The following is a 27,548-nucleotide window of genomic DNA, read 5'->3' on the forward strand; positions in this document are numbered from 1 at the left end:
AATATAAAGAGCATTAACAGGAATGAATTATACACTTAAGATCTCATTTAAAGTTGTACAGTTTTCATATACATAGAAAACAATTTCAGGGTGAGCAAGCAAAAGTGCTTTTTAAATTTTTTTTTCTGTCATGAATATTAGAAATACCTACAAGCTTTAAAATGTTTTTCTTTGTTTTCTTTAGGAAGATGATCCTCCTCATCCTGGTTGTCTGAAGTTCTCTCGATGACAAGCTGAAGCAGGAACAACCGAAAGCTATTTCTGTAACCCTGGATATACAACTTAAATTTGTAGGAACCTTTCCAGAATGAAAACCACATACAGTTACCTTGATAATTGCAAAAGGATGAGAGGAAAGTTATGATGGCAAAAAACAAAGAGCCACGTCCCCCATCTTATGCTATTAGTATTGTTGGACTGTCTGGAACTGAAAAGGATAAAGGTAATTGTGGAGTTGGAAAGTCGTGTTTGTGCAATAGATTCGTTCGTTCAAAAGCAGATGAATATTATCCTGAGCATACCTCTGTGCTTAGCACAATTGACTTTGGAGGAAGAGTTGTTAACAATGATCACTTTTTGTACTGGGGTGACGTAACACAAAGTGGCGAGGATGGAGTTGAGTGCAGAATTCATGTAATTGAGCAGACTGAGTTCATTGATGATCAGACTTTCTTGCCTCATCGGAGTACGAATTTACAACCATATATAAAACGTGCAGCTGCCTCCAAACTGCAGTCAGCAGAAAAATTAATGTACATTTGCACAGATCAGCTAGGCTTGGAGCAAGACTTTGAGCAAAAACAAATGCCTGAAGGGAAATTAAGCATAGATGGGTTTTTATTGTGCATTGACGTAAGCCAAGGATGCAATAGGAAGTTTGATGATCAACTTAAATTTGTGAATAATCTCTATATCCAGCTCTCAAAATCTAAAAAACCCATAATAATCGCAGCAACGAAATGTGATGAATGTGTGGATCATTACCTGCGAGAGGTTCAGGCCTTTGCTTCAAATAAGAAGAACCTTGTGGTAGTGGAAACGTCGGCAAGATTCAATGTCAATGTTGAAACATGCTTTACTGCACTGGTACAAATGATGGATAAAACTCGTGGTAAACCGAAAATAATCCCCTATCTGGATGCCTATAAAACTCAAAGACAGCTAGTTGTTACAGCAACAGATAAGTTTGAAAAACTTGTCCAAACTGTGAGAGACTATCACGCAACTTGGAAAACCGTTAGTAACAAACTGAAAAACCACCCTGATTATGAAGAGTACATAAATTTGGAAGGAACAAAAAAGGCCAAAAATACGTTTTCAAAACACATAGAGCAGCTTAAGCAGGAACATATTAGAAAAAGAAAAGAAGAATACATTAATGCATTGCCAAGAGCTCTTAATACTCTACTGTCAAATCTTGATGAGATTGAACACTTGAGCTGGTCAGAAGCCTTGAAATTAATGGAGAAAAGACCTGACTTCCAGTCCTGTTTTGTAGTGCTTGAAAAAACACCCTGGGATGAAACTGACCACATAGATAAAGTGAATGACAGAAGGATTCCATTTGACCTTCTCACTACGCTGGAAGCGGAAAAAGTTTATCAAAACCATGTACAGCATCTTATATCTGAAAAAAGGAGGGTTGAAATGAAGGAGAAATTCAAAAAAACTCTAGAGAAAATCCAGTTCATTTCACCCGGACAGCCATGGGAAGAAGTTATATGTTTTGTGGTGGAGGACGAAGCATTCAAATACATCACTGATGCAGATAGTAAGGAAGTGTATGGTAGACATCAGAGGGAGATTGTTGAAAAAGCCAAAGAGGAGTTTCAGGAAATGCTTTTTGAACATTCAGAGCTTTTTTATGACCTGGATCTTAATGCAACACCAAGTTCAGATAAAATGAGTGAAATTCATGCAGTTCTGAGTGAAGAACCTAGATACAAAGCTTTGCAGAAACTTGCACCTGATAGAGAATCTCTTCTGCTTAAACACATAGGATTTGTTTATCACCCAACTAAAGAAACTTGTCTCAGTGGCCAAAATTGCACGGACATTAAAGTAGAACAGTTACTTGCCAACAGTCTTCTGCAACTAGACCATGGCCGCTCAAATTTATACCATGATAGTGCCAACATAGACAAAGTCAATCTTTTCATTTTAGGCAAAGATGGCCTTGCACAAGAATTGGCAAATGAAATTCGGACACAATCCACTGATGATGAATACGCATTAGATGGAAAAATATATGAACTAGATCTAAGGCCAGTTGATGCAAAATCCCCATACCTGTTGACTCAGTTGTGGACCTCAGCCTTCAAACCACATGGTTGTTTCTGTGTGTTTAACTCTATTGAATCACTGAATTTTATTGGGGAGTGCATTGCAAAAATAAGGGCTGAAGCAGCTCAGATAAGGAGAGACAAGTATATGGCTAATCTTCCGTTTACGTTAATACTGGCTAACCAGAGGGATAGTGTTGGCAAGAACCTACCTATTCTGAGACATCAGGGACAGCAATTGGCCAACAAATTACAATGTCCTTTTGTAGATGTGCCTGCTGGTACATATCCACGTAAATTTAATGAGACCCAAATAAAACAAGCTCTGAGGGGAGTACTGGAAGCAGTTAAACACAATTTTGATGTTGTAAGTCCAGTTCCCGCCATTAAAGATCTGTCAGAAGCTGACTTAAGAATTGTCATGTGTGCCATGTGTGGTGATCCATTTAGTGTGGATCTTATTCTTTCACCCTTCCTTGAGTCTCACTCCTGTAGTGCTGCTCAGGCTGGCCAGAATAATTCTTTGATGCTTGATAAAATAATAGGTGAAAAGAGGCGCCGAATACAGATAACTATATTATCATATCATTCTTCAATTGGTGTAAGGAAAGATGAACTTGTTCATGGATATATACTGGTCTATTCTGCGAAGCGGAAGGCATCCATGGGAATGCTTCGGGCATTTCTTTCTGAAGTTCAGGATACGATTCCTGTCCAGTTAGTGGCTGTTACTGATAGCCAGGCAGACTTCTTTGAGAATGAAGCGATCAAGGAACTCATGACTGAAGGAGAACACATAGCAACAGAGATCACTGCTAAGTTCACAGCTTTATATTCATTATCTCAATATCATCGTCAAACTGAGGTTTTCACGTTGTTCTTCAGTGACGTATTAGAGAAGAAAAACATGATTGAAAGTTCTTATATGTCAGACAGCACAAGGGAAACAACGCATACAAGTGAAGATGTTTTTCCAAGATCTCCCAGAGGAAGTTCCCTTGACTATAATTATCCAGATTCAGAGGATGATACTGAAGGACCACCACCTTACAGTCCAATTGGTGATGATGTAAGGTTACTCCCAGCACCTAGTGACCGTTCAAAGTACCGATTAGATTTGGAAGGAAATGAGTATCCTATTCACAGTACACCACTCAATTGTCACGACCATGAACGCAACCATAAAGTGCCTCCTCCAATAAAACCGAAACCACTTGTTCCAAGAACAAACGTGAAAAAGCTGGATCCTAACCTCCTGAAAACAATTGAGGCAGGTATTGGCAAAAACCCCAGGAAACAACCTTCTCGAGTGCCTGCGGCACCACCAGAAGATATAGACCAATCTGACAACTATGCCGAACCTATTGACACTATTTTCAAACATAAAGGCTTTGCAGATGATATCTATGCGGTTCCAGATGATAGTCAGAATCGTATTATCAAAGTCCGAAACTCAATTGTTATGAACACCCAAGGTGAGGAAGAAAATGGGTTTTCTGATAGAATATCCAAAAGTCATGGAGAAAGAAGGCCTTCAAAATACAAATATAAGTCTAAGACTCTCTTCAGCAAAGCTAAGTCTTACTATAGGAGAACACATTCAGATGCAAGTGATGATGAGGCTTTTACCACCTCTAAAAATAAAAGAAAAGGAAGGCATCGTGGAAGTGAAGAAGACCCACTTCTTTCACCTGTTGAAACATGGAAGGGTGGCATAGATAACCCTGCTATTACATCGGATCAAGAATTGGATGATAAAAAAGCGAAAAAGAAAATCCACAAACCAAAAGAAGATAAGAAGGTAAGTAAATTGATTTAAATTTTATTTACAACTTCTGGTACATTGTAAGAACGGAAGAGTCAAAATATGCAAGAGTTGCACCCTATTTTGAAACAGGTGCTTTAAATTTTGGTGAATTGTTTGATTTTTTTTGTCCAAATTTCTACTTGCTTGGAACTAGCAAACCTGAAGCAATAAGATGGCTTGTCTACCTAATCAGCTGTTCAGTAGGTTTCAGTTCTTTTCTCTGTATGTACATGTGCAGTCTCCCTTCCATATAAGTGAGTGAAAGCAGAATTTTTTCCACAGATCCTTTGTCAATCATAACAACTTTTCTTCTTTTTAAAAAAAAAAAAAAAAAAACAAAACCAAAACAACAAGCAACGAACTCCTTTATAAGTTCTTGGGTAGAACTGGTTCTTTCAGTTCTTGCAGTTCTGGCTCTTGGAATGAAGTTTAGGGCTGGTGAATGAAAGGGGTGGTTTCTTTTTAATTCTCAGTTGTCTACCTGGAACTTTAAAACAAGAGCACAGGAAGGAAACTTTGTATAGTGGCTTTACTGACTGCTGCATTTTCCTAGTGTGGGCAAGCAAGTAATCAAATTGAAAGCTGTGCTACCTGTATAATTCTCTATTCAAACAAAAGAAAGGGAACAAAACGCCTGCCCAGTGTGGGTTTCTGAATAACAATGTGACATTCTGCTTGAAAATTGTCTATGTTTTATTTTGATCTTTATGCTTGATAGTTACATATTTTTTGATTTACTGTTTTAAAAATTATTATATCAAGGTAGTGTTGTGGTGTAGGTACTGGGTATATGCTGTTTATAGTTTAGACTTTAATTTCAGGCTAGCAATCGTTGTCTTGCATATAGTTTTGTTCATCATTAAATCAGGAGTGTTCCTAGACAATTAGATATTTTCTTTCTTATTTCAAAATAAGTTGACCTTTTTAATATCGTCTTTTGTAGCATTTTAAAAAAGTCCCTTTTAGCTTAAATCTGAGAGTACTTGAGCAGAAACAGGTTTTGTTCAAGTAAGAACATGGTTAAATTTTACTAATGGATTAAATTTTGAATTGCATTTCCTAGTATGCAGCTGTGATTTGAATTACACATGACTGATTTAAAGGACACTAAATTTTCTTAAGGCTTACTCATAAGCATAGATAATGATGTCTTGTGGGTATAAAACCATACGGTTAAAAATACTTTGAAGTTACTCTTTTTGGAAAACAAATGTTTTTAAAAAAATAACTTATTTTTGATTGAAATAATCTTGCTACATAGAAATTGAAATGCAGCATTTGTAATCCTTCTGCTGTCTTAGCTATATTGAATTGACAGAAAGTTCCTCTGAGGTGGATACTTATGTTTAAACTGTGTAGACCTAGTTACCAGGATCTTCCCCTTCCTGGTGTTGTGTCAGGAAACCCACTGATATCTTTACCAAAGCCTCTACTTTTGACTTTGGCCTGTTGAGAGGCAGCCTTAGTTGGAAGTTTCAGGCTGTTCTAAATTTTTGTAGTGGTTAAGACTCTTGAAGAGTAAAAGAGTTGTTTCAGGTTGTTTTTTTTTTTTTTTTTTTTAACAGACTTCTTGGTTTTGTGATTATCTTTGGTTTTGAGGGTGTTGTTGGGTTTTTTTGGGTTGTCTTCTTTTTTTTTTTTTCTTTTACTTGCAAGTTGTGGTCCAGGACTGATACTTTCAAATCAGTCAGAGAAAGCTTTTAATAGTAGAAGTATAAATTATTGTAATGATAGAGAAAGCAAATTTTATTTGATAGATATTTTGAATGCTTGCAAACATTTTAGCTAAGCATGCTGAGTGCGTAGTGCTTTTAGTAAGTAGTGACTTCTATGTGTGTTGACTTGCATTATGTTGAACTGAGAGTAGTTCCGGTTCATGTGATGAATCATTCTAGTTTGTACTATACTCCTTTGTTTTTTTTTTTAAATGTTGATTTTTTTTTTTTCAAGAGAGATGCGGTTTTATTAGTTTTTAGTTATTTGCTAAATAATATAAGTTATTTAATAACTTATTAATAACTTATAATAACTTTTATTATTTAAATAATAAGTTATTTATTTTAGTTATAGTTATTTACCATATTCTCCTGTGTTGTTTTAGATGAGCAGCTAGCAGTCTTTAATTACAAAAACTCAAAAATTATTCAAATGATAGTTTCCTTGTTGAGTGTTATTTAGTCCATGTGAGGGATGTTAGTACACCGCTTTTTACAGATTACTTGCTGGTTTTTTGAGAATTTTTACCCCATTAATATGAAAGGAATAAGTAAAACTTTTGTACTCCTTCCTGAATATTTCTTGAAGCTGTTACTGATACTTTTTCTAAATTGTTCAGCTGTATGTAAAGGGAATATAAGATACATGTTCTTGCTATAACTGTAGTGATGCTGAAATACAGAAATCTTATGAACAAAATGAATTTGGAAAAACCCAACCTTTGAAGTCTGAGGTCCTCATTGTCAACGATTACAACTTGATTTTTTTATTATTATTTTTTTTTTATCAGCTTTGTAGTGTGCTGTTGCTTTTTAAAGCCCAAATAGGATGTAACATTCTTGATACTCCTTTGATCTTTGTTGGTTTGAGGAGTTTGAGATGCGGTATTTCTGTGTGGGTTTCTTGTACGGTATTGCAGAAAGCTCCTATGCATAGTCATTTGTGGTTTTTGCACTTCAGTTTCAGTTATGCAAAGCAGGTTTCATCTAGAGACAAAATTTGCCTGTGTACATTTTTACATTTAGAAATTTTTTTTAAATTATGTTGGGGGATGTTGATTTGTGCTGGGTTTTTTGGGGTTGAGGTCTTTTTCCACCATTTATGACAATTACTTTAAAGTTAGACAACAGAAGTTTCTTAATGTGGTCTTTACTTTCCTCTTGGAGGCTCTGGAAAATGTTTGAAAGGCAGGCCAAGAATAAGAAACCATTTAAAGATAATGTGTTTCAAGAAAGAGACATGACCTTGCTGAAGGATGCTTATTCTGTCCTGATGCTTTCAGACCCCAGTCTCCCAACGTACAAGTCGAAATCATACAAAGGTATGGGCACTTGGACAGATGCAGGAGGCAGGTGAGGGGTGCACAGTGATCATAGGATTCAGGTAAAAAATTGAAGGGAAAAAGGCAAGAGCTGGATGGGTAAACAATAGAATAGGAAAAACAACAATTTCTTTTTACAACCCTGAAATTAACAGGTGTAGTTTGACTGATCTGCTAACACGTATGTACCAAACTTTTTAAAATATCTGTTGTGAACATGTTATTAAAGGCAGAAGTAAATACCCAGAATTGTGCTACCTGTTGCTATTTGGAGCCATAAATTAAAATGTTTTACTGTGGAAAGTATAGCAGTGACAAATCTGTGGTGAGCAGGCAATGTTACTTGCAAGGTCCTCGAACATTGCTTACTACCAAAGGAAATGAAACAATTTAAAATGGAGACCAGTTAAGTAAGTGTGCTTTGGTCTTAACTATTTGCCCACTGTTGTTGTCCATAACACTGTGTTTATGTTCTCATATCTTGTTTCTATATATACTGGTAGTCAGAACTGGAAGAACCATCCTTGAGCTCTGTTTTCAGTTATCACAGGAATAATTCCTCTGAAAACTTTTATCCCCTCATTCTCATGGTTCTGTAAAACTCCTCCAGAACTTCTATTTCCCAGTTGTGATAACCTTCTATTTCCTTGTGGTAACCTTCCTCCTGATTTTTTTTAACCTTTTGTAATATCTTTCACCTGTGAACAGGTGAAGAGAATATGGCTGCTTCTTGACCTGAGTTTTGAAAGATTAAAAAGGTTTTTGTAATTCTCTCTGAACTTATGTTTTCGAATGAGGATGACTGAAACTGTGTATAGTATTGCAAATAATGTTGAGCAGTGCACCATAAAATCTTAATGTTTGTTGATCTGTACTAGAAATTACCACGTGCCACAATTTTGTGATTGTACCCAGCTTTTTCTTAGCTACAGTTATGGTCTCTTTAGGAGCCCTTGGCCTATTATTGTCCTTGATAATTTCCAGATAATGACTTCCTACCACATACTACAGGTGGTTCATAGTACCTGCACATTATGGTTCATACACACACGTATAGTACATACGCACAGTAAAAGTACATGCTACATGCACATTCCAGTGTGTGATTTTTCCGTTAGTCAATAACTTTGTCCTTTTTGTTGTTGAATATCATCCCATTTCTGTAACTCCATTTGTTGCAGTAGTTTCCGATATGCCACCATCAAATGCCTTACTAAAGTCCAGATTGGTAAAACCACCTGATCATCGTAGTTTCTTTGCCTCTAGAAAAGAATTTAGTGTTTCAGTGGAGAAGGTTGAATCAGCCTAGTATAGTCTAACTTGTGATACACTCAACTTTATCATATATTATGTTATCACCATGCTTCTAAATGTTCTGAAAAATATCCTATGGCCTTGCACATGCTGTTGACTAGTGGACTGTTAAACTTTTTCTGGGAGGGAAGTAAAGAAAAGTGGAGAGGAGAAAAAAAGAAAGCAGACTGGCTTCAGAGTCATAGGACTTGTTAGCCAAGTTGGTGTGGAGTTGTGTGTGCACACTATGCTTGAAAGCTTTCAAATGCATGTTGCATGCCAGTGTTTGTTAAGCTATGATTGAGGTGTTCCCCCCCCCCCCCCCCCCCAACTTTTTTCTGTAAAAGTTTCTCCTGTGAAAAAGCACCTAGTCCTTTATGCTGTTATTATACGAAGTATCTCTCGGGTTAAATGCGTTTTCCAGAGTGAATTCTCCCCTGTATCAAGATGCTTTCTGTGTTTGATTATTTGTTTCCTTACCAGTGTTCACAAACTTGGAGGAACTAAGTACAGAGTACAATGTTTGCATGCAACTTTGCCTCAGCTGTTTCTGCTTTGCCAGGTTAGACCTCTCCAGCTGAGGTGTGCGCTCATTCATCTACACGTCTTTCTCTGAAATTGCAAGTAGGGACTACAAGTAGATGTTTGTCTCATATAGAATCTTTAACACTGTAATACTAAGGTCTAGTATAGAACATTATTGTTGGTACACACCAGTCTCTTTAAAAGCAGCAGCCTTGCAGGCCATATAGTAAATGAATTTTGTCTTTAGTTTAACTTGATTAGCTTGGAGATAGGGAGCAGCAGAGAGAAAATGCAGAAAATTTCAGGACATGAAAGGGCAGTGAACATTCCTAGAGGATAAGGATCTTGCTGGAGGAAGCCTTCTTAAATCTCATACAGGAGGAACCTCTTTATGTGTGTGCAATAACCCGAAAACTGCAACTGTCATGCAGTTTATGCATTGATAAAAGGCCTGAACCACAGTGCTCTTTGGCTTTTCATTGTTCTCACCATGTGCTTCTCACATGTAAACAAGCTTGATAGAAATATTTTAAAAATTATTTATCAATTATTATTGATTTACCTATTATTAGTGGTAGTACATTAAATGATTGCAAGTTATTTTTGACCCTTGTCTTAATTGAGTAATTCCCCAGGAAGCCTGCCTGATCTGGAAACATGTAGCTATTCCATATAGTTACAATTAATAACCTTATTTATCGTTACTTTGGAATTGATGAGTATTGAAAGTTTACCCATCTTATTTAGAGCTCTTATCTTTGTGAACGTTTTGAGATATGTTGAATGTAGAATTTTGCCTTCTTTTAAAGTATAGGATTTTTAGTTTTTATCCTCCCCAGCATATTGAGAACAGCAAATATCCTGAATAAATTTCTGCAAAGGGAAAGGCAAAGCCTCATCTTGAAATAAATTCTACAGGCTTCTTGCCTTGTTGTGGAAGAATTATTTTGTTAATACATTTGTAAAAGGAGGAATAAGATTAGTATGGGTATCTTTCCTTTTTTTGTATGGAAGAAATTATTTGAAGTACTTCTGAAAACAAATCCTAACTACAGAGATCTTGTAAACAATATAGTCAATTAACTGACCAGTGGTGATTCTTTGACATGCTATTGTTTAAAGCTATTAAATCTGAAAAAGTTTCAAAAGTTCACTATTTTTGTTCTTTCACCAACAGTCAGTAGTTTTATTATTCAAGGTCTGATTTATCTTTTTTTTTTTTTTTTTTTTTCTCATGACTGGTGTTTCTAGCTGTGTTGTTAAATTAAATCTGAAAAATAGCACTTTAAAACATTATTCCTTGTAACCTTGTTTGCAAACAACATTTCTTGCTTCCAAAGAAGATTGTGAATTACATTCTTTCCATTTTTCTTTATACCAAGATGATTGTAAGTTGCCTTTTACTTTAAATTAGTCTGAAAACTTGTCTCAGTATTTCAGCAAGAAAAATCCACTACCATCTAGGTGAATTCTCACATATCTTACTCTGACTTGTTTTAGACCACAATATAAGTAGTACAGGTTTGACATCTATTTTTCTATGCTAATCTTGTTTGCTCACATTATAACTTCAAAACCATGTGAAATTTTATACTGAAATAGCATTAGGAACTGTATAGCCCATGTGTGTTGATCTCAGTTTTAATGACACTGTGGTAAACGTGAGAAATGGGAGATCAACTTAGATTTTTATTCAGCTGTTCTTGTGTAAATTCAGTGTTGATTTAGCAAAGTACTGTCTACTTCAGACTGGAACATGCAGTGACATTTTTTTTAAATTTATTTTATTTTTCTTTCTCCTGAGCAATATAGGAAATATCAAAATCTGTGCTTTCACAGATTTTTCATCTGTTCAAATTTAGCACTCTCAAAATGCAGATTTGGAGCCATATGCCTTCTTGATCCTCTGTAGTTTAAAACTTAGTGTAACAAGTTGGAACTCTAAAAATGGCAGAAGGCATTAGGGGAAGAAAGAGAGAGCATGTTAGGGACCATCATCTGCATTATTCATATGTCATAGTTTCTGAAGACCTAGCCTTGAATTAGAGATTACAAATACTTTATTAATCCTATAAAATGAATGCTGTTCATGGTGCGTGGTTTTATGAAATATTTTAATAGTCCTGAATATATTGACTTTGCCCTCCATGACCCTATGGCTGACTGCAAAAGAAGCAGGTAGAAACTTTCTTTTGTATTAAAAGTAGCAGTGAAGTGTGTGGGAGGTAGAGAAGTGGCTGAATTTCCCCTTTGATTCATTATGATGGTAGTTCTGGTGGGATGGAGGTGAGAGGAAAAAAAGGGGAGCCCCTCTTGAACAGAGAAGACTTGCTAGAGTAAGCAACCCATCCATAAAAGGGGGTTGATGGATAGATTTAGGCAATTTTTTAGTTTTCTAAGTTTATTTTAAAAGGTTGTATTTAAGTTCATTGTACTCTCAAGACTCACAGCTGGCTGAAGTCTCAGCCTAGTTTCTCCCTAGGAGGTGAGTGCTGCTTAGCTGGTTCCCTGGTACCTACAATCAAGATGGTTAATCTTGAGTACACTGTAAATCTACGTTTTCATGGGTTTATGCTTTTTATTATAAATATTTCTAGTTTTGAAATCAAGAATTGGATACTGTGCCATGCTAGAACACATGTTTTCATGTTTACCTTGCCTTTTATTACGAGGACTTCAGCTACTCTTTTGCAACATGCGTTTCAGTGATTAAACTACTGTAATTAAAGCAGTATGGCAGGTAAATGTAAATGATTTTGGTATCAGCAACACAAGGCAACTTTGGGATTCTCGGAGGTAAAATGCTTTCCTGCATCTGGATCAGCTGGAGGTTTGGCACGAACTTCTGTTAGGGTATGAAGAGAAGCTGTCTTTGGCAAGAAGCGAGTGGTGAAACCCATGCTGGAAAGTGCAACATTAGTGAAGCAATCAATTATAAAAAAAACCAGATTTATATGAAAACTAAGGATTTCAGCTTTATGATGTTAGGCTTGTGTTTTAATTACTAACATGAAACAGTGGTGTGCGAAACAATGAAATTTTTGCTAGGATTAACTAACAAAACTGTGCTGATTCTTGTCTTCTCTAACTTGGTGCCTATTAGTATTTTTTTATTATGATGTAGAAGAAGCATACAAATTTGTCTTTGACTGTCCCTAGATTAGTGCTTGCTGTATGCAATATTGGGTGACTGCTGTATTGTGGGGAGTAAGTGTACTATTGAACTAAAAATATCTGTGGCAAAATCATAATCTCTCTGCCAAAATCTAGGAATTTAGAAACAATTCACCTCTTTCAGGTGCTGTTTAACTAGATGAATAATTTAATGTTGTGGCGGGTTGACCGTGGCTGGATGCCACGTGCGCACCAAAGCTTCTCTACCACTCCCCCTCCTTGGCTGGACAGGGGAAAGAAAATACAACGAAGGGCTCATGGGTTCAGATAAGGACGGGGAGGTAATTCAGCAGTTACCATCACGGGCAAACCAGACTCAAGGAAAATAAATGTAATTTATTGCCAATTAGAAGTCAGAGTAGGGCAATGAGAAATAAAAGCAAATCTTAAAACCACCTTCCTCCCACCCCTCCCTTCTTTCTGGGCGCAATTTCACTCCTGAATTCTCTACCTCCTCCCCACCAGCAGCACCCCTTCCCCTGCTCCAGTGTGGGGTCCTTCCCATGGAAGACAGTCCTTCACAAATTTCTCCAATGTGAGTCCTTCCCACGGGCTACAGTTCTTCACGAACTGCTCCAGTGTGGGTCCCTTCCAGAGGGCGCAGTCCTTCAGGAACAGACTGCTCCAGTGTGGGTCCCCCACGGGGTCACAGGTCCTGCCAGCAAACCTGCTCCAGCGTGGGCTTGTCTTTCCATGTGGCCACAGGTCCTGCCAGGAGCCTGCTCCAACATGGACTTCCCTTGGCATCACAGCCTTTTTCAGGCATCCACCTGCTCCAGCATGGGGTCCTCCACAGGCTGCAGGTGGATATCTGCTCCACTGTTAACCTCCATGGGCTGCAGGGGACAGCCCACCTTCGCCCTGGTCTTCACCACAGACTGCAAGGGAATCTGTGCTCTGGGGCCTGGAGCACCTCTTCCCCTTCCTTCTTCACTGACCTTGGTGTCTGCAGAGTTGTTTCTTTCACATATTCTCACTCCTCTCTTCTGGCTGGTGCTGTGCTGTCCATCCCCCTGCCCCCTTCTTAAATATGTTATCCTAGAGGTGGCAACACTGTGTCTGATGGGCTTGGTCTTGGACAGCGGTGGGTCTATCTTGGAGCTGGTTGGCATTGGCTTTATCGGACATGGGGGAAATTTCTAGCAGCGTCTCATAGAAACCACCACTGTAACCTCCCTGCTACCAAAACCTTGCTGTGCAAACGCAATACAAATGTATAACAATGGTTTTGTTTAAATATTGTTTCATTAGAGAACTTTTTTGAAAGTTAATTTTACACAGAAAAATTTATGATAGTCATTATCTTGACTAGCAGATTTAAAAGTTCTGTGCTATGACTGATGGATCAGAAAAGCTGCTATTTTCTTAAAATGGGGAACAGGGATTAAAAAGCTTTCAATAAAGCTTATTTTTGTTAGAAATATGACCTGAGATTTTTTCTGAAGTCGGTTGATCTTTTGACAAAGATCAGATCTTTTGCACAGTAACATGCCTTTTTATTCAGAACAAGTTCTCCTCTTAAGAAGTCTAGACATGCAACTTAAGGAAGTCTCAAATCAGGAAATAATGTGGTGCTTATTTAATACCTTAAAGTTTTGTTGCTAATTTGCAGAAGGATTTTTTTTTTTTGTGAGAATCGTGTAGATAGTGTTATTTACAGGAAGATTGGATTTTTGCAATCATTGAAGAGTTTACCCGCTCACATGTCCCCAAAAGAAAGAGAAATCATGAGTGAGATATTTTAGTAAATATTGGACAGGAGAGAGACAAAATACATAATGATACATAACGGGAAATAGCTGACAAAATTATTATTGTAACTTTATCTGCCTTGTGAAATCCTAATTTCATGTTTATGGAATAGTCCTGCAACGGTCATCTCTTCTCCTACTCTGCTTTTATATCAGTTTGAAAAGGACTTCAGGTTATTTTTCTTTTTTTCTTTATTCTGTTATTCTTTTTTTTCTTTAAATTCTTTAGACAAATTCTCACTTTCCAAATTGGAGATTAAACTGATTGTTTCAGATAGACAATTTGTCTAAGAAACCTTTCTGCTTTTTCTGAGTGTATAATGTTATACTTGATATCTCAGTCCCTTACAGCCATTCTCCTAAATGCAGGACAATTGTTAGAAAAAAATAAAAATAATTCTTTACTCCGCGTTTGCAGACATATTTGATATTTCATAGTGTGTCCAGGTATTCTACACAGATAATAGTATTCATTGATATTATAATTGCAATAAAAAAATCTATAAAATCCTAGTTTATTATTTCATTAACCAGATTGCTTTCCACTCACACCAGCAAAAATTGTTTATATTCAATTATGTTATGCTAATACCACGTCTTAATCAAAAGAGACACACACAGTCTTTGTCTGTCTGCTGGGTCTGAAATAACACAGTCTGAATGTTGCTCCACTTATTCTAATACGGTGGGGATGTGCACCGAACACCTTGGGGAAAAAAAAGAATTCAATTTGGTTTTGCTTTTTTCATTGTGATAATTTGTGTGTCTCTAAAATGATCTTTCATTCAACATTTGACAAAGATGTTTTCACTGAGTTTTACGTGATATTTAGCTTCAGCTTGGCCCTTGCAGCTGCTGCTCATCCAAACTGGGTGTTGCCTAAATAAATACAATTTTTCCACTAAAGAGAAAATGGCCAACAAACTAGGTTGAGTGCTGGGGACTACAAAGCAGGGGATTGTCGCAGTGAGAAGGAAGGAAGAAAAAACCCTTTCTAATCTGAAGGCATGTACTGGTGGACCCATTGATATCTTATCCAAGATGAATAAAAGCTATGCAAAGAGTTGACAGTTGAAAACAATGCTTTCAGATATTGCCTGCTTTAGTCATCAAAGTTTATCCTAAAGTTTTATCCTAAGCTTTTTTTCTAAACTTTTTATTAAATTTTCAATTAATGTACAACTTGGGGAGAAATGAATTGCTGAAGAGCAATTTCTTTCTAATGTTTTGAAGAACTTTCTAGTAAACGTTCCTTCTTTCTAAATTATAGATGCCAACCCTTTTATAGAGATCCCAAATTTGAAGCGTAAGCTTAATTCTTTGTTAGCCTTCTCTTACCGTGGTCATTCACCAGTACTCTGCTGAATATTTCAAGAAGCACAAACTGTCATATAAAGAGACGTTCCACATAAATATCTTACTTGTTTTATTAGGTTATTGAAAGGCTTTGGTTAACAGATTTTTTTTTTTATCAAGTTTTGGAAAAGTTCTACAGGTGCGATAGGGTGACACTTGAAGAAATGTTCTTTAGGCTGTAGTTTCTATTCTCCCCTATAGAGTTCAACTTCAAACTTCACCTCATTAATTCTCAGTGGCATCAGTCATGAATATGTACCTTGCTAACTTGGAGTTCTAGGTAGTATGTAAGGACTGATTAAGTAAATTTGATGGTACAAAAGTCTAGAAGTTAACCCCCTTTTTTTTTTCTTACACAAATTGAAATTCAAGACTTTTCTAGATGTAAAATATTGAAATGAGATATGTTTTGTCTTATTAGTTAATTGAGGTGTAGTCTCATAAATTACAGAATTCTAGAAGCTTTATTAAACTTAAATCTGGCTGTTGTGCTTTTTTTTTTTCTTTTGTACTATTAGATGTTGACTAAAGAGCTCTTAAGTGAAAATGTAACTGCTTTTAACTAACCTCTTACTGTATATAAACTTAAATGCTAGATTTTAATAGTGATATTCATTCAGTTTGCATATTCAGTTGCCACTGTTTAGCCAAATGATTGACCACTTTATATGGCCATCTTCACAATATAATCCTTGTAATCATCCAAAGGTGATTTATCATTTGAACTGATAAAAGTCCCTCTCGGGGGGGGGGGAGGGGGGGGGAAATCAAAACAAGCAAGAAAACTCCTTATGAAACTCATCATCTCATAGATTTGATTGGGTGCAAACCTCCTTTTGGCTAAAATCCTGTGCCTGTAACAAAGCAATCATGCTTCATAGGAGTGCCTGCAACACTAACTCTGACATCGATTGCTATACGTTCTGCATCATCATGTTTCTAGCATAGTTGCAATATAAATATTATTTAGTAACTTTAATGACACATACAGAAGACACTCAGGTTTCTTTGTGATATGACACTTCACAATCATCCTAAAACTTTCTGTAGGGGTGTGGTTCAAATATGATTCATGTAGATTCCTTTGTGAGTGGTGCTGAAAGTTAGTATGTAAAGACTTGCCATAGCACTCAAACCAAGTAGCATGTTTATTTTTGTTCCTATGGTATTTCAATTACTGGTGCATTGGGTCATCCTGTTCCTAATATGATACAAAAATGATGAAATCTAATAGAAGTTATTTGAGTGTTTTGTGTCTAATGTATGCTATTTTAAAAGTACATTTATTTTTATTCAGTTTGTCATAGAGGAAATTTAATGTCTGATAAATGTGTGTGATCTGTGTTTTTTACTGAATGGTTGCAATATGAGTTAGTTAAAATATTATTACTTAAATAACTCTGTTTTGTTGTAGCCGAAAAAGAAAACTAAGACATTCAATCCTCCAATCCGTAGAAACTGGGAAAGTAATTACTTTGGGATGCCCCTACAGGATCTGGTTACACCTGAGAAACCGATACCTCTGTTTGTTGAAAAATGTGTGCAGTTCATTGAAGATACAGGTAAGATAGGAGAACTATTGGAGGAAAGACTTTGCCACTTTGCATAACATGTAAAGCCTCTCGTTTTCTGTTTTAAAGTACTTTTAGAATTTTATCTTAGAAGTAAATAATTATGGGAAAAGCACATTTTAAAAGTAAAATACGTGCTCTAAATTGTATGCTTAATATGTGATGGTCTTTTGTCTTTACTTACACAAATACTTAATTTCTTTTTGACAAACATTTGAAGTTTAGCATTTTTTCCTGTAATTTAAAAAAAATTATATCACTTTCTAATGCCAAATGAATTTTAACCCAATGGCATTCCAGTCTTACATGTCTCATTGTTGCCACTGTATTTCACTTCATATATTAAAAAGCTCTGAAATCCACCTTTTCCAATTGCAGAAAACAGACACTTGGTATGGATTAATTAGCTTGCTTGCTTTATTTTGCTGGTAAACCTAGTTTTGCATTTTAACTTGTTACAGAGACAGAAACATTTCTTTTCTAAATACAGTATAATTCTACACGAAAAATGTTAAGTGATTTGTTGAACTTTCAGATTTCTAGTTTAATGTAAAATGTAAACATATATGTGTTCGTACTAGGGTGAAATTTCACAGTATGTTTTTTCTCTCTCTCCGTTCTCCCTGGCTCCCTGGTTGTATGTTTGTCCCTGCTTTCAATCTGTTCTCTGTGTGACTATGAGGCGAGTAGGATGATCTTGTTGGTTCAACAGAAGACTACGTGTAGGAGTGGGGAGTTGTTTTGAGGTTTGGGAGTGACCTGTGTTTGGGTTTTGTTTGGTTTTTTCTTTTTCGTTTTTAAAGATGGGGAGCACCAGTTTTCGGTTAGTGTGTAGGCCTTGCTTGCTCTGATGTTGCATAAGTGCTGTATTCCTATATTTGAAGCAAATGAGAGTGTGAAGCTGATTGGAGCTGAAGCATAAGCAGGACCATCTTTTGATGGGTGTCTGCAGTTCGATATTGCTTAGCATAAAGTAAAACAGCACCTTTCTTCCACATTTTCTTAGTTCTGTAATACAATTTTGGCTGTAAGATGACAGTAACAGTTTAGTAGTTTAGTAAAACTGAAGGGTTTTCTTAAACTAAAATTCAGTTTTACTGCCATCTGTAAGAGTAGTGTTTCCAGAAGAACTACTACAGGTGGTAAGCCTAACAGCTGTTTTTGAACACTTAGATACTGCACTATTGCAATTAAAAAAAATAGGTGAAACCTCAGACACTGATCTTTTGGGGGTCAGAGACATTAATATAAATCTGTCTTTAACCTTTACCTCCTGTTGATTCCTTGCCTAAAGGAAAGACCTGTATTTTCTTCCCTCTTGCTTTTGCTTTCCCCACCTTATTTAGGAAAAAATGGGGAAGGAGGAGAAAGGGCAAGGAGTAGTAGAGTGGTATGGACAGTTTAATATATATTTTGTGTTTGCTATTGTATGTAGCAAAAAAAAAAAAAACCAACCAAAAACAAAAAAAAACCCGAATCACCATAATTTTATGGGTGGGTCACTGTCTGAATTTGTGTTTTTCAAAAATGGCTACATACAGCTACTATGTATAGCTATATAAAACGGACATTTACTGGTAATGAAGACCAAATGACTTTTTGAAGCGTTTGTGGAATTTAGAAGTAGCATCTTAAATTTGAGCATGTTTTACTTTGTAAGAATACTTTCAAACAACAAAACTATAAATCCAGATCTAAAGACAATTGTATTTGCTTAAAAGTAGTGTTGTCTGGTACCTGTTGACTTCGTGGCAGACTTTTGAAAGATAGTCTAGTATTTCTCCCAAAGGATTTTCACCAGTTTGTGGGGTGAGAGAGAGAGAACTATAATAGTGTGGGAGCATGATTTGTTGTCTCTTTTTCCACATAATTGTCAAATAACGCAAGCACCCAGAAGATTTAACGCTTTTATGCTCCTCTAATGACCTGTCTTTGAAGAATATGATGTTTAGTTAACCTGCTGATGTATTCAAAATGTGAGTGGCTCCTCAAAAGTGGTGACTCAGGGGAGGTACTGCCTTTCCTGTAGTTGTTTGATTATATGTTAGTTTATCCTGGAGTGCTGCTGTGCAGCTACTGAAAGCTGGAGAATTTTAATTCTGGCCATATATGTAAGCTGGACAAACATTGTGCCATTTGCATGCTTGCTTTGTGGCTGTGAAGTCAGTAGTTGTCCTGCTGTTTCTGTTAAGCACTTAGTAAAGATGGAACAAAACCTCTACTTTTGATCTGTATTACAATTTTCTTTCTCCTACTCTGGATTCTATGTAAGTAGCTTTGGTTGTTCTTTTCAACTTCCATACTGGGCTGTGGGAGTTTTATTTTTGGTTATTTTGTGTTATTTTTATATTGGTTTAATATTCTGTAGGTGTTCGAATTTCAAACAGTGTTCTGATAGGACGTTATTTGTTGCATTTGAGAGAGGAGGATGTTCATTTGCATTGCCTTCAAATCCTGTACTGAGATAGACTCGCATCACTGACTTTGGGACTGTCTGAGAGAAAATTCCACAAATACAGTTTTGGAGATGATCAGTCTGCAGAAGGCAAGTCAGGATCTATTTGCTTCAGGCTGGAGTCCAGAATGGTACGGTTCCCATTTGGTAAAGCTGTTACATCAGCTGCTTGGCCTGGGGAGTCATCCAATACTTCAGCTGTCTCTTAGCAAGTCGGCCTACTGTCAGTACTAACCGAATGGGATACCAGTGTTTACTATCATTGTCTTTTTAATCAAGAAGTGCAGTCTTTTTCAACTCTTCTTGAATGATGCTAATTAGTATATTTCTCTTACAGAGGCCACATTTCTTTAGCTTTTCCTTTTAAGGTACTTTCATGGAGTTCAGCTCCTTCCCTTTGTATTACCACGTGTAATTTGCATCATGGCTGAATTGCAGGTTTTTTGCAAAGATATGATTAATCTTAAAATTAAAGGGCTAATCTTAATTTTTAATGTTCCCTATCTCTGCCTTATGAAATTATACAAGATGGTGCTTGTAACTGGGGCTAGAAAATACATAGTGTGAAAAACAGTTTTCTCTGCTTTGTTTTGGATGCTTAGATGAGAAGATAATGTCAGAAAGTGTCTTTGAAGATTCTTACTCCACCACAAACCTTAAAGAATTGAGCGCGTGTAGAAAATACCATCAGATTCTCGGTCCAATTTTGTTTAATATATTCATTAATGACCTGGATGAGGGGACAGAGTGTATCCTCAGCAAGTTTGCTGATGATACCAAACTGGGTGGGGTGGCTGACACCCCAGAGGGCCGTGCTGCCATCCAGTGTGACCTGGACAGGCTGGAGAGCTGGGCAGAGAAGAACCTAATGAGGTTCAACAAAAGCAAGTGCAAGGTCCTGCACCTGGTGAGGAAGAATGCTAGGCACCAGTACAGGTTAGGGGTGGACCTGCTGGGAAGTAGCTTGGAGGAGAAGGATCTGGGGGTTGTGGTAGACAGTAAATTATCCATGGCCCAGCAATGTGCCCTTGTCGCCAAAAAGGCCAATGGAATCCTGGGCTGCATAGGGAAGAGTGTGGCCAGTAGGTCGAGGGAGGTCATTCTCCCCCTCTACTCTGCACTGGTGAGGCCACAACTGGAATACTGTGTCCAATTTTGGGCTCCCCAGTTCAAGAGGGACAGGGAACTGCTGGAGCGAGTCCAGCGAAGGGCAGCTAAGATGATTAAGGGCTTGGAGCATCTCCCTTATGAGGAAAGGCTGAGAGAGCTGGGACTCTTTAGCCTGGAGAAGAGAAGGCTGAGGGGAGACTTTATTATGGCATACAAGTATCTAAAGGGTGGGTTGAAGGAGGATGGAGCCAGTCTCTTTTCAATGGTTCCCAGTGACAGGACGAGGGGTAATGGGCACAAGTTAGAACACAGGAAGTTCCGTTCAAATACACAGGAAAAACTTCTTTACGGTGAGGGTGACAGAGTGCTGGAAGAGGCTGCCCAGGGAGGTTGTGGAGTCCCCTTCTCTGGAGATTTTCAAGACCCGCCTGGATGCAGTCCTGAGTAATGTGCTCTGGGCAATCCTGCTTTAGCAGGGGAGTTGGACTAGATGATCTCTAGAGGTCCCTTCCAACTCTGATGATTCTGTGGTTCTGTGATTCTGTGATTTTTGTTTTACCATACTCTTCTGGAATATCCTCAACAACAACAAGTAGTGTGCATCAGTAAAAGAGGGACAATTTGGAAAAATTAAAGTAAAACCAGGAGCTGAGAAGTTCTAGCCTTTTATAAATCAACAGGTTTTACTTTTCAAGGAGCCCTGTTAGGGTAAAGAGAGATCTGGTGGAGATAAGGGATCCTAAGTCACGGCCTACAGACGTAGGTATTTTCTGTGTGTTCCTGTTTAGTTTGATATTTTCCAACAAGAAGTTTTATTCTTAACTGGTTTAGCTTTATGGATTCAACTAATTTCTGTTTTTGAAATATGATCGAGGGCTTGAATCCCTTTGGAACCTTTTTGATAGTATTGGATGTATAAACTGAGAGAGCAAAGTGGTTAATACTTGAGCAGATCTAAACCTAATAAACAGCCAGTTTTGTATCAGAACCTCCATTTCGGCAGCAGTGTGTTCTGTTGCTGATACTAATAGTACAAAGCAGTAATAGCACATGATACTTTGTCTTGTTGGAACCTATTGATCAAAAAAAAATTTGTTCAATACCATGTAAGATTATCTTAAATTTAATAACACTGTCACTTCTGGATGAAGAATGAGGAAAGCTTGGCTAAATATCATAAACAAACTTTGCTTCTGTGTTTACACGTCCATGATTATAGGAAAACCTTTTCTCTATCCAGGCCTTTCATTTTTGAATTCATTGTGATTATAGCAGGATGAGTAATCTTTTGGTTGGTTGTCAGAGCTCTTTCTTGTTGATTCATTGAACAAGACGATTAAAACCATTTTTATGTTTCAGGTAAGTAACTTGATAATGGTGAATTATCAAATTTTCCACTAAACGTCTTAGTATAAATGTATAATGTTTTCAGAAAAACTTATTTTCTGGCAAAGATACTGTGATCTTATCTGTAACCTTTTACAGACTATATAAACAGTTTTCTATCATTGGTGACATATCATAATGCGTATGCTGCTGATGTTTGTATGCTTTTACCTCGGTCAGATTCTTTTCAAATCAGTATGGATCTTGAGGGCAGCTACTTAAATTGACTTTTTGACATTGCTACTTATTTTCAGTTGTGAGCTTCCAAAAGAAGATTTTGATGGTCCAGTTTTTCTGGTCTATTTTGTTGCTTTCTTCTGATGGACTCAATAGAAGGTCATGATGTTGCATCACTTGAAATGAACTTTTTAAGTGTATTGGTTTTCTGCAAACTAGATTTATGGAAATGTATTTAGCAGGGAAACTAGAGTTCAGTTTTGATTTTTAAGAAAATTGTAGTGGCTGGTTTTGTGTAGAAGTAATGATGCTATGATAAGATGTACTAGAAAAAAATTAACTGCTGATTTTTTTAAAAAATGCTATTTAACGTAGACCATTACTTTTTTTAGTACAGCTCATTTTTTTCCTAAATGCAGGCAGCAGCACTGAAATAATTTTTGAAGCTAAACTGTTTATTAACTGTATTAATAGCATGAATTCTGTGTTTCTCTAAGAATTATGTAGAGAATAAGGAGGATATTCTGATACTACTACTTGTTTTGTTTGAGAGAGGAACGCAGATTTCTGAAGGCTAATTTAATGTTTAACTTCAACGAAATATTGGTATGCTTTGAATTTTATATTGCAATACCAAAAAAAAAAAATCTATTGAATGTCTAATCTTTTTAAGTGTAAAAAGTTTACATGTTTATGGCAAGTTTGTAGCTCAAGTGTTTTGCTAGTGACATTTTTATGCTGTTTTACATGCCACGAATTTAATTTCAAGTACTGTTTGAGTGCTATTCAACACATGCTGTTGTTGATTATTTTTAACTTTCCCAGATTTATAATAATTTGGGCAAAAATTGCTCATGCTAACTAATATTAGCATATGAGTTTTTTTTTTTAATGTTTCAGTATTCTTTTAAAACTGGATTTACTTTTTGTATGCATCATTATGCATTGGTGAAAAGTTTGGTATAAATTATATTTCATTCTGTTTACCAAGGAAGAAGGCATCATATTATGAATACTAGCACAGTTTTGCCATTTAATAAATTTAGCTCTTGCCTATATGTAACCCTAATAATAATAGCAGTATTTTAATACATTTTTTCTTTGGGTTTTCAAATATTTTTTTTTAAATTTTCTTAGAATATTGATATCCATGTGCTTCATTGACAAGATTAGAAATTTTAGATTCCATACTTCATAGAAAACTGATAGCATGAATATAGCGTTAATTATACACGAAACAATTGAGGGAAGAGAAGCTCATTAGAAAAATACGTATTTTAATAATTTAGTTAACTCAATTTATGTGAGACAAGGAATGGAATAAAGAAGAATGAATGAATTTCACAGAGCCACATCTTATTTAATGTCTCACATGGTCTCTGTGGAGAGCTATAGGTGATATTAAAAATTGTGTACTTGCTATATTTACACCTTTTTGTACAACATTTACAATTTTGGAGGTAAATCAAGTAAAAGACTATTGCCTTCTGTGGATTTCCCTCTCACCTAACTTATACCTAGGTCTTTTACAATGAATATGCCATGAGGCCAGATTTTGACATTGCAAGTATAGATAATGCAAAGTTTATCTCCTGAGATTGGGTTGGAACAGGCAAAGAAAATGAGCCAGCAGCATCTGTTGAGGTGGAAAAGCTGGTAAATCATCAAAATATATTCATAGTAGGTGCAAAATCCAGAAATTCAAGATGGGTTATTTCCCCTTTTTATTCAAAGGGCTTGGGAGAGCTAGAGGCTTTCAGAAGTCTGTTCTGTTGGACAGAGAGAACAGAACAGGCTAAGAGTGGCCATCCCCCTCGGCCTGGTGTATGAGACTTGTCATTCTGAGAGTAGTTTTATAAGAAAGTGTTAACAGCCGGTAAGACCCTCTGCTGCTGTATGCTTCTGCCACTTTTCATTTTGGGTGCTTGTCAGACATCTTTGAATCAGTGGGGTTCACTGTCTTGGAAAGCTACAGCAGCAAAAATAGACAAGGTCCTGCTGTTTAGTATTACAGCTGGTAAGTTGTATGTTTAGCCATGATTCTGTTACTCTTGATTCTGGGTAGATACAGTAACAGTAGAGTTAAATAGCCGTACAATATGTTTTGTGCCCTCATCAACTTTGTGAGTGATCCTAGAGTGGGTGGTGGTGTTAATATATTCAAGGACATGGCTTCTGTTCAGTGGAATGTAGACAAGCTGGAGGAATGGGACAACAGGAACCTGATGGAATTCAGCGAGGACAAATGCCAAGTCCTGCAACTAGAATTGCAAGGACTAAAGCCCTGCAGTGGTACCTGCTGAGGACTTGACTGGCTGGATAGCAGTGCTGCTGAAAAGGATCTGGGGGTCATGGTGGAGAGTAGGCTAAGCATGAATCGGTAGTGCATCCTGCTTACAATGCCTTCTGTATTGGACTGTCCCAACAGAAGGGTAGGCACTACGGCGACAGAAATGATTATTCATTTTTACTCGGCACTTATTAGACTTCATTTGAAATACTATAAGAAAGGTGTTGACAAACTTGATTGAGTCCAGCAGAAGAGGGTCAAGGGCTGGAGCTCCTGATGTGTGGTTTTGTTCAGCTTGGAGAGGGAAAATCTGAGGAGATACCCAAAAGTGGCTTCCTATACCTATGAGGAGGCTACTGAGAAGGTGCAGCCAGGCTAAAGTACTGAAGTACATGGTGGGAGGATTAGAGACAGCAATCATCAAAATATGAGGTTCCAGCTAGAAAGAAAGGAAAAACTCTTGCTCTGAGGATCGTTTGAGCACTGGTTCAGGTTACCCGAAGATATTGTGAGCTCTCTATCCTTGGAGATATTCAAGATCAGATTTAGGTAAGTAATCCGATCTGAATTCAGCGTTGACCCTTGTTTGAGCAGGAGGTTGGACTAGATGACCTCCTGAAGATCCCTTCAGTTCAAAATTGGCATAGAATAGGTTTCAGTAGTTAGGAAACTGTACACCAGTTTGTGTTTTGCAACTTTGGAATTAATCAACAGGGAGGAAACCCTGCCCAAGCTCGAGAGGAGGGGAAAACAGGCATCAGTTGTTTCTCCTAATGGAAGACCGACTACCAGACGGATGGAGGAGGAGCAGCACATGCGTTAATTTATTAGTGTGTGAGAATCACTGAAAACTGTAAACAAATATGTTTTGAAATATTCATAAACACGTTGTGCACTTGAGCTGTATTGCTAATTAAGGTATCTCTTCAAAGGAAACAACATGGGAATTATGTAAAGAATTCCTAAACAATTCAGATAGGACCAAGATACCAATATCTTTTGCAGAGTACTTATGGTACTTATGCTCCTCCTCTTATTCCCCTAGCTTTCTCCAGGTCCAGGTGACCAAACAGCTAATATGTCTGGAAAGTTAGAGTATCTTCAGATGTCATCCTTTTTTAATGAAGTAAAGAATGCACCTACGTTTTCGTAGGCATGTTTATCATGTCATATTAACTGAAGTACTTTATTCTTTTTTTGAAATGAACAGGCCATGAAGTATGTGATTGAGTGACACTTCATAAAATGGTCGAGAGCTTGTTTAATAATTGGTTAATGTAAATAGTAGAAATGTTAATTCAGCATTGGATGAGAGCTTCCTATTTTTTGAGTCTTTCTAAAAATACTGCTTATTTTCTTACACAGCTGCTTGTTGAACATTTCAATATTCTATAAATTATTCTATTACAAGAAGCAGTAAGACACTTATTTTTGGTTCTGGTTTTCAGTGCGTGAATTGAATGTCATGGATCTTTAAATGCCAGTGTTAATTTGCACGGATAAGAACACATTAAATGTAGAATTTTACATGTATTTTATATAAGTAAATTTAGTGCTAGACTCATACTTGAAAGGAGTTTGGATTCTTTGCTCTGTAATTACACATATTCTAGGTGTATGTAGAAATTACCTTTCTGGATCAGTAAGGTGGCAGTTCCTTTAGTCTTGTGTAATCTGGGTAGCGTAGGGGTTGAGAAGAAGTATACCAGGTCAATCTGTGGAATAAAATTATAGAATGGTATAGATGACAAAATTTACAAAGGTAAGTGTGGGAATGATAGTCTCAGCTATTGTCATGGAGAATGATTCCTGAAAAGTTCAATTGGGCACTGTAGGGGAAGGAATTAAACTGGGGAGATAGAGTCGCTGTGATTAGGTGACACGTATTCAGAAATGCATACCGCATAGTGTAACCTGGCTATAGATGTCAAGTTGGCACATATGGTGTGACTTTTCAGTAGGCTAAATACTAGTATAGCTGTTGTCACTTGGGAAAAAGCTTTAAAATCATCTTAGACAGCTGTGTGAAAACTTCAACTGTCAGTACTTGCTATCAAGCTAGCAAAAAGAATTAAAAGAATTATGACAGTGAGTGGTATGAGGAAAAATCATGGTATTATGTAATTCCATGATATGCACACAGTTTCGATACTGGTTACAATTCGGGTCAGTCTGTCTTAGAGTAGAAAAGAATTGGAAAAGATACTGCATGTGACAATAATATTGTCTCTTGGATGAAGAGGGACTGAATTACAGAATCGCAGTATGGTCAGGGTTGGAAGGGACCTCTGCAGATCATCTAGTCCAACCCCCCTGCTAGAGCAGGGTTACCTGCTAATTGATTAGCTTAAAAAATTTCTGAGGAAGGGAAATGATATAAATTTGAAAAACTGGTGCTGGGAAAGAGTAGAGAAGTTACTGCTTCTTGTTAATCAAGAAAAAAAGATTTCATGAAAACTTCAGGTACTGAGCATAAACCCAGTGTGCTTTCATGATGTACATTCCTGAATTGCAAAACTGCACGTGCCATGGGTGGTTGTAAGCACCACGAGTAAATGACTTCAAGGGGTTTGGATGAATTAGTGGAGGATAAATCCCCAAGTGGCTATTACAACATCTTGTGCAAAAGCCTCTGTAAGCCACTATCTGCAGGAAGCTGGGAGGGTATACCACAGAAAAATTGCTGTTTATTTTTTTTTTCTTCTGCTTTTCCTACCTTTCTCCTCAAGCATACTCTACTTACTGGTGTGGAAACTGGGTATTGTACCAGGTAGACTTTGGTCTGCCCTTGTGCTGAAGTTATGTTCTATGGAGGAACCAAGAGTTGTGAAATATGTGGGGGCCGAAGAATGGAAGAGTCCTAAAAACTAAGTACTAAGTATATAGATAGGTGCAGATCCACCTTGCTTGTTTTCTTTGAAATGCTTTGAACCCCATGTGAAGTTCCAGTTAGATGGGATGGAACCCTGATCACAACCAGCAGCACAAAAGGAGGCACAAGAAGAGAATTTATTAGGCACTAGGAGGTACTTGGAGAAAGGAATAGTCTACATAAAGATGAGCTCTGTCTTGAGGTAGATACAGGCTATTGTGACTTGAAATAAGGAGGATCTAATTCTTTAAACCTAAAGGTGTAGTAAAGCTAGCAGGACAGAGAAACAAATAAATTAGATTGTTCTGATATATAATATTACAACAGGCATTGTGTCCAGTAAGGATAACATGAAAATTACAGCTGGACCAGAAGGGAAGCAAGATAAGAACATAGACAAGAATTCTGAAAAAATCAATGGGCTTGCAGATGAAGGAAGTGAATTTTTAAAGAGCTGTCAAG

The 27,548-nt window shown here is 37.0% G+C and overlaps 1 protein-coding gene across 1 annotated transcript in view; it reads left to right on the forward strand.

Annotated features, from left to right (window-relative positions):
- Nucleotides 1-360: 360 nt before the first annotated feature.
- The window catches only part of ARHGAP5 (Rho GTPase activating protein 5), a gene marked incomplete at its 5' end in the record, with an annotated part of 38,525 nt that continues 11,337 nt past the window's right edge, over nt 361-27,548 (forward strand). The window contains 2 exons of the mRNA XM_082484882.1: nt 361-4,083; nt 16,640-16,787. Of these exons, the coding sequence (XP_082341008.1) occupies nt 361-4,083; nt 16,640-16,787 (3,871 nt within the window). The remainder of the gene's footprint in view (nt 4,084-16,639; nt 16,788-27,548) is intronic.

The sequence above is a fragment of the Vanellus vanellus genome (genome assembly GCF_965231255.1).
Source record: "Vanellus vanellus genome assembly, chromosome: 6".
NCBI lineage: Eukaryota > Metazoa > Chordata > Aves > Charadriiformes > Charadriidae > Vanellus > Vanellus vanellus.